This window comes from Choloepus didactylus, chromosome 5 (assembly GCF_015220235.1).
Source record: "Choloepus didactylus isolate mChoDid1 chromosome 5, mChoDid1.pri, whole genome shotgun sequence".
In the NCBI taxonomy this organism is placed as follows: Eukaryota; Metazoa; Chordata; class Mammalia; order Pilosa; family Megalonychidae; genus Choloepus; species Choloepus didactylus.
In genome coordinates this window covers 40,472,293-40,486,892 of record NC_051311.1, presented here as the reverse complement: position 1 = coordinate 40,486,892, position 14,600 = coordinate 40,472,293, and the positions used below count along the sequence as shown (strand labels likewise).

The 14,600-nt window shown below is 44.0% G+C and overlaps 1 protein-coding gene across 2 annotated transcripts in view; it reads right to left on the bottom strand.

Moving 5' to 3' along the window:
* Window positions 1-682: 682 nt before the first annotated feature.
* The window catches only part of PDIA4 (protein disulfide isomerase family A member 4), a 35,367-nt gene continuing 21,449 nt past the window's right edge, over window positions 683-14,600 (bottom strand). For both annotated transcript variants that reach the window (XM_037835920.1, XM_037835918.1), the window contains exons 8-10: window positions 12,805-12,961; window positions 12,051-12,284; window positions 683-2,866 (exon numbers count right to left, since the gene is read on the bottom strand). In XM_037835920.1, coding sequence (XP_037691848.1) covers window positions 2,451-2,866; window positions 12,051-12,284; window positions 12,805-12,961 — 807 coding nt within the window. In that variant the 3' untranslated portion in view covers window positions 683-2,450. The remainder of the gene's footprint in view (window positions 2,867-12,050; window positions 12,285-12,804; window positions 12,962-14,600) is intronic.

Here is a 14,600-nt window from a genome sequence, read left to right as displayed (position 1 = left end):
AATGAGTCTTCTCTGGAAGGGCTGCACCAGGCTCCCGGTCTGGAACAGTGCCCCCTCTCTGGGCTCTCACAGCCCCGTGTGTACTTTTACCATGTCATTGACCACAGTGGGCTGCAATTACTAACTTGCTTGTCTCACCTACAAGTCTTCATACTCTCTGACCAGTCTGCGGTCTTTTTTCAGTCGATGCAGGCAACAGAGGGCGAGTTTGCTCAGCTAAGACACTCTCTAGGGCAACGTGGTTTCCAGACTCCATGTCAGAGGATACATTTTGACTTCTGCCTCGCTGCCTTTGCACATGCTGATCCCGTACCTGGAACATCTACTCCTGGTGCTTCTCAAACGTTAAATGTGCCTGAGTCTTCTGAGGTTCTTAAATCCAGATTCTGATTCAGTAGGTCGAGGGTCCAGCCTGAGTCTGCATTTCTAACAAACATCCAGGCACCACCAACGCTGCAGGAGCAGGGGCCACAAGACACGGGCTGTACTTCTATTCTTTTTCTGGCTGAAGCCAGCTCAACCTAAGGGCCTCAGCTCAAATGTCACTTCAAAAAGACGGGCGTTCCCTGCCACCCCAATTCAAATTAAGTTACACTGTTACTCCCTCCTAGAGCCCAGGTCTCTTCCTCATGGCCCTTTACTATTTGTGTTGAATGCTTCCCCAACTAGACTGGAAGTTCCATAAGGACAAGAACCACTTTATTTTCCTAGCACAGTGTTGAATGAATATTACTTTCAATTCAAGAAAGTGCCTTTAAGTGCTGCCCCCGCATCCACATTTACTCCTTTTAGATTTCTTGCATAAGGTCCCTGAAAAAAAGGTCCTAGCCCAGGACTGGAAGCCCCTTGTTTTCCTGATGGAGAAGGGCATTGAGGGGGGTGCAAGAGGCTTCATGTCACACTGAAAAGTCTGAGGACTGACCAGGCACCATCCACAATCCCCGGTCTCAACTTGACTGCAGATAATTCAGGGAAATGACCACCCAGGCTGCCCCTTCCCCTGAAACCCATTTGCTGCCTGCTGCACCCCCCACCCAACCCCTGCAACAAACACACCAATCACCACAAAAAGAGATGCCACCAGCTCAAGAATGTTCACCATTGCCACTTTTGTTTCAGTTAAAATTAAGAGAAGGTGAATGATGGGGGGGTAGGAGTGGATTGAGAACTGTGGAGATGGCATATCTCGGTGAAGGAACCTCTGGAATGAAACTCATTTGTACCACACACAAATCCTGAGAGCCTGGAGGACACAGAGCAACGTAAGTCAGGGCTGGCCCAGGTTGCTGTCCTACCCCCTCCTCGCTGCAGCACTGGCACAGATGCTCCTTGTCCTTCAGCCCCTTCCCCATCAAGACAGAAGCTACACATGCCCAGGGGCTGACACTTCCTGAAGTGCTACCACTGAAACTCACGCCTGAGGATCACTGATGATACTCCTCTAGGAATTTTGGGCAGCACATGATGTAATTTGTATTTTACAGGCTACAGAGCCTCCTAGAAGCCTGTGGTCAGAGCCCCTCCCTGCCCAAGCCCAAGTCGGGCTTCACCACGTCAACTCAACCCCACTGCTTCAACATCAGCAAAGCTAATGTTTCCTAACACAGTTACGGTGGTTCATAATTCTTTAAATTCTACAATGACAGCTTACCCTATTTTCTATCACCCGAAAGTATCTACCTCTGCGTCTTATGTCATCTCTAATCCACACACGGAGATTCTGAAGAAGTCAGGCCACCACAGGTGGGCAGCCTCTTTGCAAAGCAGAGCCTCAGAACCTGGCTCAGAGGGTTGGGGGGAACATGGGGGAACGTTCCTCCACACAGTGTCCTGGGATTGAAGGGAAAAGGCACGGCTATGCACTGTCCTGCCGGAGACGGCTCTTCTCTCTCAACCGGGTGGTGGGTCAAAGGTCAGACTGAAGTGTCATCCTTGGCAGGGTCCTTGGCCACGGTCCTCACTTAGTGCCATGACATGAAGAAATCAAAAACTAAATCACATCGATAGTCAACAAATCCTTAACAACTCCTCAGATAACAAAATGAAAAAGGCAAAATCAACATGACTTGGCAAACGATGTTTTGTTTTGTTTTAAATTTTAAATTAAAAAAAAAAAAACTTATTCACACACAAGAGATTCATCCTATCTGCTCTGAGGAAAAACATTAAAGAAGGTGGAAGGTAAAAAAAATAAATCAAACCCCAAGTAATGATAAAAATAGATGAATCCTCCATAAAAATCTTGACTAAACTATAGAGCCACTTGTATCTATTCAGTACTCAGAGCATGAGGTGAAATATCAAACTGTTAAAAAAAAAAAAAAAAAAAATCAAGATACTGCAATTGTATTAATACCCCCTGCCCACACGGCTCCCTCGGGCTCCTCTGGCAACTGGCTGCTGGAAGCTACGATGTGTCTGGTCCCTTCCCACCCTCTGCCTCAAGGTCTTCAAAGCTCTTCCTTGGTCCTGCTCAGTTTCGTGGCATGTTCTTCTACAAACTTGCTCAACTGCTCCAGGTCTCTGTCTCCGCTTTCAAATTTAATTGGGTTCTTTTTGTCACCACTGGGGGCGAAGTAGATGGTGGGGAAGCCCTCCACTTTGTAGCGGTCACTGGTCACGTCGTTGGCGGTGGCGTCCATCTTGGCAATCACCAAGTTCTTCTGGTTCTTGTACTTCTTCCCCAGGGCGGCGTACACGGGCTCCAGCTGCTTGCAGTGCCCGCACCACGGGGCGTAGAACTCAATGAGGACGTCCTTCTTGGGGTCCATCACGATGGAGTCGAAGGTCTTCCCCACCACAACCCTTACCGGCCCCTTGTTGTTCTTGGGCACGGGCTGGGATTTGATGACTGGCTTCAGTTTTCCTGCCAAGGAAAGCAAGCAGGGGAGAGGGTGTCAGTACCGAGAAGGCCCCAGACCCCAAGAAGTACTTCTTGAAAATAGACGGGGAGGCCAGCCTGATATGCAGCCATCAGAGAAGGGGCAATTCAAAGAAGCCAGGAAGGGTCTTTTCTCCAAAACCCACCCTCTTCTCCACAAATGAAAATTAATTTTTTTTAGTTAACTCACATCTTCCACTCTCTTGGTTCCTAAAAGGGCCAAAGAGTATACAGGTAGATCCTTCCCTAGGCTAATGAACCATCAGGTCTTGCACAATAAGGCAGGGAGAAGAGACACTGTTCTAGTGCAGAATTACTGGGATCTTTGGCCCTGGGGTAGAGCAGGCTTGGCTGAGGGCCCCCAAGCCACAGTGGAGAAGCACTGGAGAGATTGATGGGAGCACCAAAACTGCCCCACAGCACTGGGAAAACTCTGCCAGCACTGGGAAATTTGGGTGATTTGCTCAACCAAAATTGATAAAGAGACTGATAAAGACATCCTGTTTAAAACCTCAAAGTAAGTTTTCCACATACATAAAACCTATTTCTGGTGGAGGCGGGGCAAGATGGCAGACTGGTGAGCTGTAAGTTTTAGTTACTCCTCCAGGAAAGTAGGTAAAAAGCCAGGAACTGCGTGGACTGGACACCACAGAGCAATCTGTCTTTGGGCATACTTCATACAACACTCATGAAAACGTGGAACTGCTGAGATCAGCGAAATCTGTAAGTTTTTGCGGCCAGGGGACCCGCGCCCCTCCCTGCCAGGCTCAGTCCCGGGGGAGGAGGGGCTGTCAGCTCCGGGAAGAAGAAGGGAGAACTGCAGTGGCTGCTCTTATCGGAAACTCATTCTACTGATTCAAACTCCAACCATAGATAGACTGAGACCAGACACCAGAGACTCTGAGAGCAGCCAGCCCAGCAGAGAGGAGACAGGCATAGAAAAAAACAACACGAAAAACTCCAAAATAAAAGCAGAGGATTTTTGGAGTTCTGGTGAACACAGAAAGGGGAAGGGCGGAGCTCAGGCCTTGAGGCGCATATGCAAATCCCGAAGCAAAGCTGATCTCTCTGCCCTGTGGACCTTTCCTTAATGGCCCTGGTTGCTTTGTCTATTAGCATTTCAATAACCCATTAGATCTCTGAGGAGGGCCTTTTTTTTTTTTTTTTTTTTTTTTTTTTAAATCCTTTTTTCTTTTTCTAAAACAATTACTCTAAGAAGCCCAATACAGAAAGCTTCAAAGATTGCAATTTGGGCACCTCAAGTCAAGAGCAGAACTAAGAGAGCTCTGAGACAAAAGGCAATAATCCAGTGGCTGAGAAAATTCACTAAACAACACAACTTCCCAAGAAAAGGGGGGTGTCCGCTCACAGCCACCATCCTGGTGGACAGGAAACACTCCTGCCCATCGCCAGCCCCATACCCCAGAGCTGCCCCAGACAACCCAGTGTGACGGAAGTGCTTCAAATAACAGGCACACACCACAAAACTGGGCGTGGACATTAGCCTTCCCTGCAACCTCAGCTGAATGTCCCAGAGCTGGGAAGGTGGAGCAGTGTGAATTAACAAAGCCCCATTCAGCCATCATTTGAGCAGACTGGGAGCCTCCCTACACAGCCCAGCAGCCCAGAACTGCCCTGGGGGGACGGCACTCACCTGTGACATAGCACAGTCATCCCTCAACAGAGGACCCGGGGTGCACAGCCAGGAAGAGGGGCCCACTTGCAAATCTCAGGAGCCATACGCCAATACCAAAGACTTGTGGGTCAGTGGCAGAGACAAACTGTGGCAGGACTGAACTGAAGGATTAGACTATTGCAGCAGCTTTAAAACTCTAGGATCATCAGGGAGATTTGATTGTTAGGGCCACCCCCCCCTCCCCGACTGCCCAGAAACACGCCCCACATACAGGGCAGGCAACACCAACTACACACGCAAGCTTGGTACACCAATTGGGCCCCACAAGACTCACTCCCCCACTCACCAAAAAGACTCAGCAGGGGAGAACTGGCTTGTGGAGAACAGGTGGCTCGTGGACGCCACCTGCTGGTTAGTTAGAGAAAGTGTACTCCACGAAGCTGTAGATCTGATAAATTAGAGATAAGGACTTCAATAGGTCTACAAACCCTAAAAGAACCCTATCAAGTTCAGCAAATGCCACGAGGCCAAAAACAACAGAAAATTATAAAGCATATGAAAAAAACAGACGATATGGATAACCCAAGCCCAAGCACCCAAATCAAAAGACCAGAAGAGACACAGCACCTAGAGCAGCTACTCAAAGAACTAAAGATGAACAATGAGACCATAGTACGGGATATGAAGGAAATCAAGAAGACCCTAGAAGAGCATAAAGAAGACATTGCAAGACTAAATAAAAAAATGGATGATCTTATGGAAATTAAAGAAACTGTTGACCAAATTAAAAAGATTCTGGACACTCATAGTACAAGACTAGAGGAAGTTGAACAACGAATCAGTGACCTGGAAGATGACAGAATGGAAAATGAAAGCATAAAAGAAAGTATGGGGAAAAAAATTGAAAAACTCGAAATGGACCTCAGGGATATGATAGATAATATGAAACGTCCGAATATAAGACTCATTGGTGTCCCAGAAGGGGAAGAAAAGGGTAAAGGTCTAGGAAGAGTATTCAAAGAAATTGTTGGGGAAAACTTCCCAAATCTTCTAAACAACATAAATACACAAATCATAAATGCTCAGCGAACTCCAAATAGAATAAATCCAAAAAAACCCACTCCGAGACATATACTGATCACACTGTCAAACATAGAAGAGAAGGAGCAAGTTCTGAAAGCAGCAAGAGAAAAGCAATTCACCACATACAAAGGAAACAGCATAAGACTAAGTAGTGACTACTCAGCAGCCACCATGGAGGCAAGAAGGCAGTGGCACGATATATTTAAAATTCTGAGTGAGAGGAATTTCCAGCCAAGAATACTTTATCCAGCAAAGCTCTCCTTCAAATTTGAGGGAGAGCTTAAATTTTTCACAGACAAACAAATGCTGAGAGAATTTGCTAACAAGAGACATGCCCTACTGGAGATACTCAAGGGAGCCCTACAGACAGAGAAACAAAGACAGGACAGAGAGACTTGGAGAAAGGTTCAGTACTAAAGAGATTCGGTATGGGTACAATAAAGGATATTAATAGAGAGAGGGAAAAATATGGCAAACATAAACCAAAGTATAAGATGGCCGATTCAAGAAATGCCTTCACGGTTTTAACGTTGAATGTAAATGGATTAAACTCCCCAATTAAAAGATATAGATTCGCAGAATGGATCAAAAAACATGAACCATCAATATGTTGCATACAAGAGACTCATCTTAGACACAGGGACACAAAGAAACTGAAAGTGAAAGGATGGAAAAAAATATTTCATGCAAGCTACAGCCAAAAGAAAGCAGGTGTAGCAATATTAATCTCAGATAAAATAGACTTCAAATGCAGGGATGTTTTGAGAGACAAAGAAGGCCACTACATACTAATAAAAGGGGCAATTCAGCAAGAAGAAATAACAATCGTAAATGTCTATGCACCCAATCAAGGTGCCACAAAATACATGAGAGAAACACTGGCAAAACTAAAGGAAGCAATTGATGTTTCCACAATAATTGTGGGAGACTTCAACACATCACTCTGTCCTATAGATAGATCAACCAGACAGAAGACCAATAAGGATATTGAAAACCTAAACAATCTGATAAATGAATTAGATTTAACAGACATATACAGGACATTACATCCCAAATCACCAGGATACACATACTTTTCTAGTGCTCACGGAACTTTCTCCAGAATAGATCATATGCTGGGACATAAAACAAGCCTCAATAAATTTAAAAAGATTGAAATTATTCAAAGCACATTCTCTGACCACAATGGAATACAATTAGAAGTCAATAACCATCAGAGACTTAGAAAATTCACAAATACCTGGAGGTTAAACAACACACTCCTAAACAATCAGTGGGTTAAAGAAGAAATAGCAAGAGAAATTGCTAAATATATAGAGACGAATGAAAATGAGAACACAACATACCTAAACCTATGGGATGCAGCAAAAGCAGTGCTAAGGGGGAAATTTATAGCACTAAACGCATATATTAAAAAGGAAGAAAGAGCCAGAATCAAAGAACTAATGGATCAACTGAAGAAGCTAGAAAATGAACAGCAAACCAATCCTAAACCAAGTATAAGAAAAGAAATAACAAGGATTAAAGCAGAAATAAATGACATAGAGAACAAAAAAACAATAGAGAGGATAAATATCACCAAAAGTTGGTTCTTTGAGAAGATCAACAAGATTGACAAGCCCCTAGCTAGACTGACAAAATCAAAAAGAGAGAAGACCCATATAAACAAAATAATGAATGAAAAAAGGTGACATAACTGCAGATCCTGAAGAAATTAAAAAAATTATAAGAGGATACTATGAACAACTGTATGGCAACAAACTGGATAATGTAGAGGAAATGGACAATTTCCTGGAAACATATGAACAACCTAGACTGACCAGAGAAGAAATAGAAGACCTCAACCAACCCATCACAAGCAAAGAGATCCAATCAGTCATCAAAAATCTTCCCACAAATAAATGCCCAGGGCCAGATGGCTTCACAGGGGAATTCTACCAAACTTTCCAGAAAGAACTGACACCAATCTTACTCAAACTCTTTCAAAACATTGAAGAAAATGGAACACTACCTAACTCATTCTATGAAGCTAACATCAATCTAATACCAAAACCAGGCAAAGATGCTACAAAAAAGGAAAACTACCGGCCAATCTCCCTAATGAATATAGATGCAAAAATCCTCAACAAAATACTTGCAAATCGAATCCAAAGACACATTAAAAAAATCATACACCATGACCAAGTGGGGTTCATTCCAGGCATGCAAGGATGGTTCAACATAAGAAAATCAATCAATGTATTACAACACATTAACAAGTCAAAAGGGAAAAATCAATTGATCATCTCAATAGATGCTGAAAAAGCATTTGACAAAATCCAACATCCGTTTTTGATAAAAACACTTCAAAAGGTAGGAATTGAAGGAAACTTCCTCAGCATGATAAAGAGCATATATGAAAAACCCACAGCCAGCATAGTACTCAATGGTGAGAGACTGAAAGCCTTCCCTCTAAGATCAGGAACAAGACAAGGATGCCCGCTGTCACCACTTTTATTCAACATTGTGCTGGAAGTGCTAGCCAGGGCAATCCGGCAAGACAAAGAAATAAAAGGCATCCAAATTGGAAAAGAAGAAGTAAAACTGTCATTGTTTGCAGATGATATGATCTTATATCTAGAAAACCCTGAGAAATCAACGATATACCTACTAGAGCTAATAAACAAATTTAGCAAAGTAGCGGGATACAAGATTAATGCACATAAGTCAGTAATGTTTCTATATGCTAGAAATGAACAAACTGAAGAGACACTCAAGAAAAAGATACCATTTTCAATAGCAACTAAAAAAATCAAGTACCTAGGAATCAACTTAACCAAAGATGTAAAAGACCTATACAAAGAAAACTACATAACTCTACTAAAAGAAATAGAAGGGGACCTTAAAAGATGGAAAAATATTCCATGTTCATGGATAGGAAGGCTAAATGTCATTAAGATGTCAATTCTACCCAAACTCATCTACAGATTCAATGCAATCCCAATCAAAATCCCAACAACCTACTTTGCAGACTTGGAAAAGCTAGTTATCAAATTTATTTGGAAAGGGAAGATGCCTCGAATTGCTAAAGACAGTCTAAAAAAGAAAAACGAAGTGGGAGGACTTACACTCCCTGACTTTGAAGCTTATTATAAAGCCACAGTTGCCAAAACAGCATGGTACTGGCACAAAGATAGACATATAGATCAATGGAATCGAATTGAGAATTCAGAGATAGACCCTCAGATCTATGGCCGACTGATCTTTGATAAGGCCCCCAAAGTCACCGAACTGAGCCATAATGGTCTTTTCAACAAATGGGGCTGGGAGAGTTGGATATCCATATCCAAAAGAATGAAAGAGGACCCCTACCTCACCCCCTACACAAAAATTAACTCAAAATGGACCAAAGATCTCAATATAAAAGAAAGTACCATAAAACTCCTAGAAGATAATGTAGGAAAACATCTTCAAGACCTTGTATTAGGCGGCCACTTCCTAGACTTTACACCCAAAGCACAAGCAACAAAAGAGAAAATAGATAAATGGGAACTCCTCAAGCTTACAAGTTTCTGCACCTCAAAGGAATTTCTCAAAAAGGTAAAGAGGCAGCCAACTCAATGGGAAAAAATTTTTGGAAACCATGTATCTGACAAAAGACTGATATCTTGCATATACAAAGAAATCCTACAACTCAATGACAATAGTACAGACAGCCCAATTATAAAATGGGCAAAAGATATGAAAAGACAGTTCTCTGAAGAGGAAATACAAATGGCCAAGAAACACATGAAAAAATGTTCAGCTTCACTAGCCATTAGAGAGATGCAAATTAAGACCACAATGAGATACCATCTAACACCGGTTAGAATGGCTGCCATTAAACAAACAGGAAACTACAAATGCTGGAGGGGATGTGGAGAAATTGGAACTCTTATTCATTGTTGGTGGGACTGTATAATGTTTCAGCCACTCTGGAAGTCAGTCTGGCAGGTCCTTAGAAAACTAGATATAGAGCTACCATTCGATCCAGCGATTGCACTTCTCGGTATATACCCGGAAGATCGGAAAGCAGTGACACGAACAGATCTCTGCACGCCAATGTTCATAGCAGCATTATTCACAATTGCCAAGAGATGGAAACAACCCAAATGTCCTTCAACAGATGAGTGGATAAATAAAATGTGGTATATACACACGATGGAATACTACGCGGCAGTAAGAAGGAACGATCTGGTGAAACATATGACAACATGGATGAACCTTGAAGACATAATGCTGAGCGAAATAAGCCAGGCACAAAAAGAGAAATATTATATGCTACCACTAATGTGAACTTTGAAAAATGTAAAACAAATGGTTTATAATGTAGAATGTAGGGGAACTAGCAGTAGAGAGCAATTAAGGAAGGAGGAACAATAATCCAAGAAGAACAGATAAGCTATTTAACGTTCTGGGGATGCCCAGAAATGACTATGGTCTGTTAATTTCTGATGGATGTAGTAGGAACAAGTTCACTGAAATGTTGCTATATTATGTAACTTTCTTGGGGTAAAGTAGGAACATGTTGGAAGTTAAGCAGTTATCTTAGGTTAGTTGTCTTTTTCTTACTCCCTTGTTATGGTCTCTTTGAAATGTTCTTTTATTGTATGTTTGTTTTCTTTTTAACTTTTTTTTTCATACAGTTGATTTAAAAAAGAAGGGAAAGTTAAAAAAAAAAAAAAATAAAGACAAACAAGGAAAAAAAAAAAAAGATGTAGTGCCCCCTTGAGGAGCCTGTGGAGAATGCAGGGGTATTGGCCTACCCCACCTCGATGGTTGCTAACATGACCACAGACATGGGGGACTGGTGGTTTGATGGGTTGAGCCCTCTACCATAAGTTTTACCCTTGAGAAGACGGTTGCTGCAAAGGAGAGGCTAGGCCTCCCTGTATTTGTGCCTAAGAGTCTCCTCCTGAATGCCTCTTTGTTGCTCAGATGTGGCCCTCTCTCTCTGGCTAAGCCAACTTGAAAGGTGAAATCACTGCCCTCCCCCCTACGTGGGATCAGACACCCAGGGAAGTGAATCTCCCTGGCAACGTGGAATATGACTCCCGGGGAGGAATGTTGACCCGGCATCGTGGGATGGAGAACATCTTCTTGACCAAAAGGGGGATGTGAAAGGAAATGAAATAAGCTTCAGTGGCAGAGAGATTCCAAAACGAGCCGAGAGATCACTCTGGTGGGCACTCTTACGCACACTTTAGACAACCTTTTTTATGTTCTAAAGAATTGGGGTAGCTGGTGGTGGATACCTGAAACTATTAAACTACAACCCAGAACCCATGAATCTCGAAGACAGTTGTATAAAAATGTAGCTTATGAGGGGTGACAATGGGATTGGGAATGCCATAAGGACCAAACTCCACTTTGTCTAGTTTATGGATGGATGTGTAGAAAAGTAGGAGAAGGAAACAAACAGACAAAGGTACCCAGTGTTCTTTTTTACTTCAATTGCTCTTTTTCACTCTAATTATTATTCTTGTTATTTTTGTGTGTGTGCTAATGAAGATGTCAGGGATTGATTTAGGTGATGAATGTACAACTATGTAATGGTACTGTAAACAATCGAAAGTACGATTTGTTTTGTATGACTGCGTGGTATGTGAATATATCTCAATAAAGTGATGATTAAAAAAAAAAACCTATTTCTAAGTTCAAAAGCCTGTTTTACTTTCAGTATTTAAAAACAAGCCTTTGTAAAGTTTCCAAGCTAAATCTGACTTTGTTCTTAAAAAAAGAAAAGAAAAGAAAGAGAAGGGAAGAGAAAAGAAAAACAACTGGGTTTTAATCAGGGTTCTCCCTGTCTCCATCCTCCCACCTTTCAGATGTGGGACAAGGAACCAAGGCCAAACTCATGAGGAAAAATGAATGCACATGAAGAGGCTTCTGAGTCAGCATCTGAAGCCACAAGCAAAGGTCATTAATTTCATCAAAATTTTGCTGTATCTTTTTGGCTGCATCTTCAGATGCCCCCTATGCAGACCTGGCTCTCAGCCTGAATTTTAGCCAGTTGAGGTTGCCAGCTGAGTGAGCTTGAATCAGCTGTAAGATGAACCTCAAAATCTTGCTTTTGTTTTCCAAACAATGTAAGGACTGCCAATGGGAAAAGAATATTCCCCAATGTTAGACCACATTCTTCTAAGCTGTCTCAGTGCCTTTGTGTTTGGGGGCTATACCTGTCCCTTCCTTTACAAGAAAGTTGGGAAGTGACGAGTGTGCTAGGATTGGGGAGGAGGCTGCTGGCTGACCTGCAGGGCCTCGGTGGCCAAGGTATGGCAGGCAAATAGGGCCATTCAATCTAGAACAGGGGAAGAGGTCAACGTGCCAGGTTTTCCCCACCTGCCCCGCCACACCTCAAGCCTGCCCAGGTTCTGTGCTTAAAGGAAGCACGATGAGAGCCTCCAAGGGGGGGCCCCAGCTGCAGCTCACCTTTTTTGAAAGCTGTCACAAATTCCTGGAGAGTGTCAGAATCAAACTCATCTGGCTCCATGGCATACTTCTTCCCGTTCTCATCCAGGATGGCTGCATTGACATCCTCCCCGCTCTCGCTGAGCCCCAGGTCCTTCACCTCCGTGGCATAGTCCTCCTCGTCAGCGATGGCGAAGGTGTACTCGGGGAAGTCCTTGGCCACCTCCAGGACTTTGTTCCGCCAAAACTGGGTGGCTGAAACAGAACCAGGGGCTATAAGCTGAGCGCTTAGGCAAAACAACATTCCCAGCTTAGACTCCTAAGGTGTTTAAATTCTCTGATAAGGCACATGCCCCATATTTATTTCATCCAGAGAAAAGCATATCTGAAAGAGCAACACTTTGTGAGCAGGTGAGCCAGTGGACACAAGTCAAATAAGCCGAGACAGATCAATGAGCAGGAGACATAAACCACCAGACTGGGTGCTGCGAGGCTGGCTGCAGCCTTAGCATGGCTGAGCATGGGCAATCTCCTAACTTCTCTTAGTCTTGACTACCTCAACTCCAAGAGGGTACAAGATTCTATTCTAAGCTCCTCTCCTGCTAAAAAAAAGGAAGAAAAAAGGATGGTTATATAGCATAGAATGAAAAATGACCCTGAAGCCATAAATGAATTTTAAAAATGCACCCAGGCTACCAACCTGCAGGGCTCCAGGTGGCATTTCCAAACAAGGAGCTACCCACCCGCCGGGCAGGTTTTGTCAGCTGTCACTCACCGGCTCTATAATCAAAGCTGAAGTCCACGCTGTAGTAGACAACCACCAGGGGGCGCTTGGTGTACCGCTTGGCCTCATTGAAGGTCTTGCGGTGACCGACCAATGGCAAAGTGTACTTCACCACGTGGTCCTTGATGGCAGACCCCTCTGGGGAATCCTGTTTCAAAGAGGGGACAGATGAAGAATGGGCCCCAACAAAAAGGGGGCTTCATCTCGAAGGTGCACTCTCACCTTTCACGTTGCTGTTGGTGAATAAGGATGTTTGCTTTGAGGGGATTCAGTGTGGTAGAGGGAAGAGGTTGGGGAGTGGAGATTTTTTGGAGATTTCACATCTCAATGTGAGGGGAAACATTCGGGGCTTGCCTCCATTTAAGCACATCCCAACAATTTCCTGGTGTCTTTTGGGCTCTTTTTCCTCCAGAGACACTTAGTGAGCTTCTAAAGGAAAGGAAGAAAACACACTTCCCTTCCCCTAGGTTGGAGCTCGGTGTCGGAGCTCAGGGACAAACTGTTGAAGGAAGGACTGGCTCTCGGGTGATGACAGCTGTGAACACAGACTCAACTGTGCTGTACTTTTCATTTTCTGCTCATTTAGTCTTCACAACTGCCATCGCTATGAGGTACATTTTAAAGATGAGAATAACATAGCATCAGCAAGGCTAAATAATACCTAAGTTCACCCAGCTGGTCAGTGGCCAACTTAGGATTTGCACTCTGAGTTTGGCAAATTCAGTTCCCTGAATTTCCCCATTACACTAGAATACAGTGTTGCCTAGGCTAAGAATCTGGAGTCAGACCCAAGTGAGTAACTGGTTTGGTTCCTCAACCTGAGCCTGCCTGTTCCTCCTGTTGGAGCTGGAGCCACAAGATCACGCACACAGAGGATGTGGCACACAGACAGTGGCTGCTCTTGCATAAGCTCAACAGCAACGGCTCTTTAAAACTGGCTCATGAGATTTTGCAGGTGTTTTCTGGGGAGGATGCATTAGTGTCAGGTGAATCCAATGTAGCACCAACAACAAGGCAGATACTATTGGGTAGAGGCAGGGTCCATGACCTCAAGGAGCTGGCAGTCCAGGACAAGAATAAAATGGCAGGGATGAAAAGTGACCCAAGGAGATGCACAAAGTGCTCTGCAGAAACAGGCTCTTGAGAACTCACATTTACTCGGTACCTGAGCCAGGCCCTTCACAATAGCCCTGAGGGTGGGTCCTATGATCTACATTTTCCAGACACAGAAACGGAGGCACAGCGAGGTTAAGCAACTTGCCTCAGTGACTCAGGAGGTGGTAGATGAACGTTGTGCTCTTCTGAACCCCAAAATTCCTGCTTCAATGGGGCAATCAGGGAGGTGGCCGCTGTGTGGGTGCTGAAGGATGGGTGGGACTTGATGGGGGGCTTGGGGGAGGGAGCAGAAGGCATTCCAGGAGGAAGCAGCAGGAACAGAGGCAGAGGAGAAGGTAAAAAGAGATCTGGTTGGATGGCACAGGGTGGGTGGGAGCAGTGGGCTGGAAAAGCAGGCAAGGAGGGCCTCGGATGCCACACCAAGGCATGCAGCCTATTTCATAGGAAACAGCAGCCTGTTTCACATGGAGAATCTCATCATCAGAACAGTACCCTGGACTGAACTTCACTCAGAGGTTAACTTGAGATTAAAGTGGCAGTGGTATGCAAAATAGACTAGGCTGCACGGATCTTATCCTTTTCTTTTTGGGGTCAAGGATCCTTCCAAGGATCTACTGAAAGCTACAGGCCCTTTTCCCTAGTGTGGTGGTTTGGAGGCTGTATATACCCCA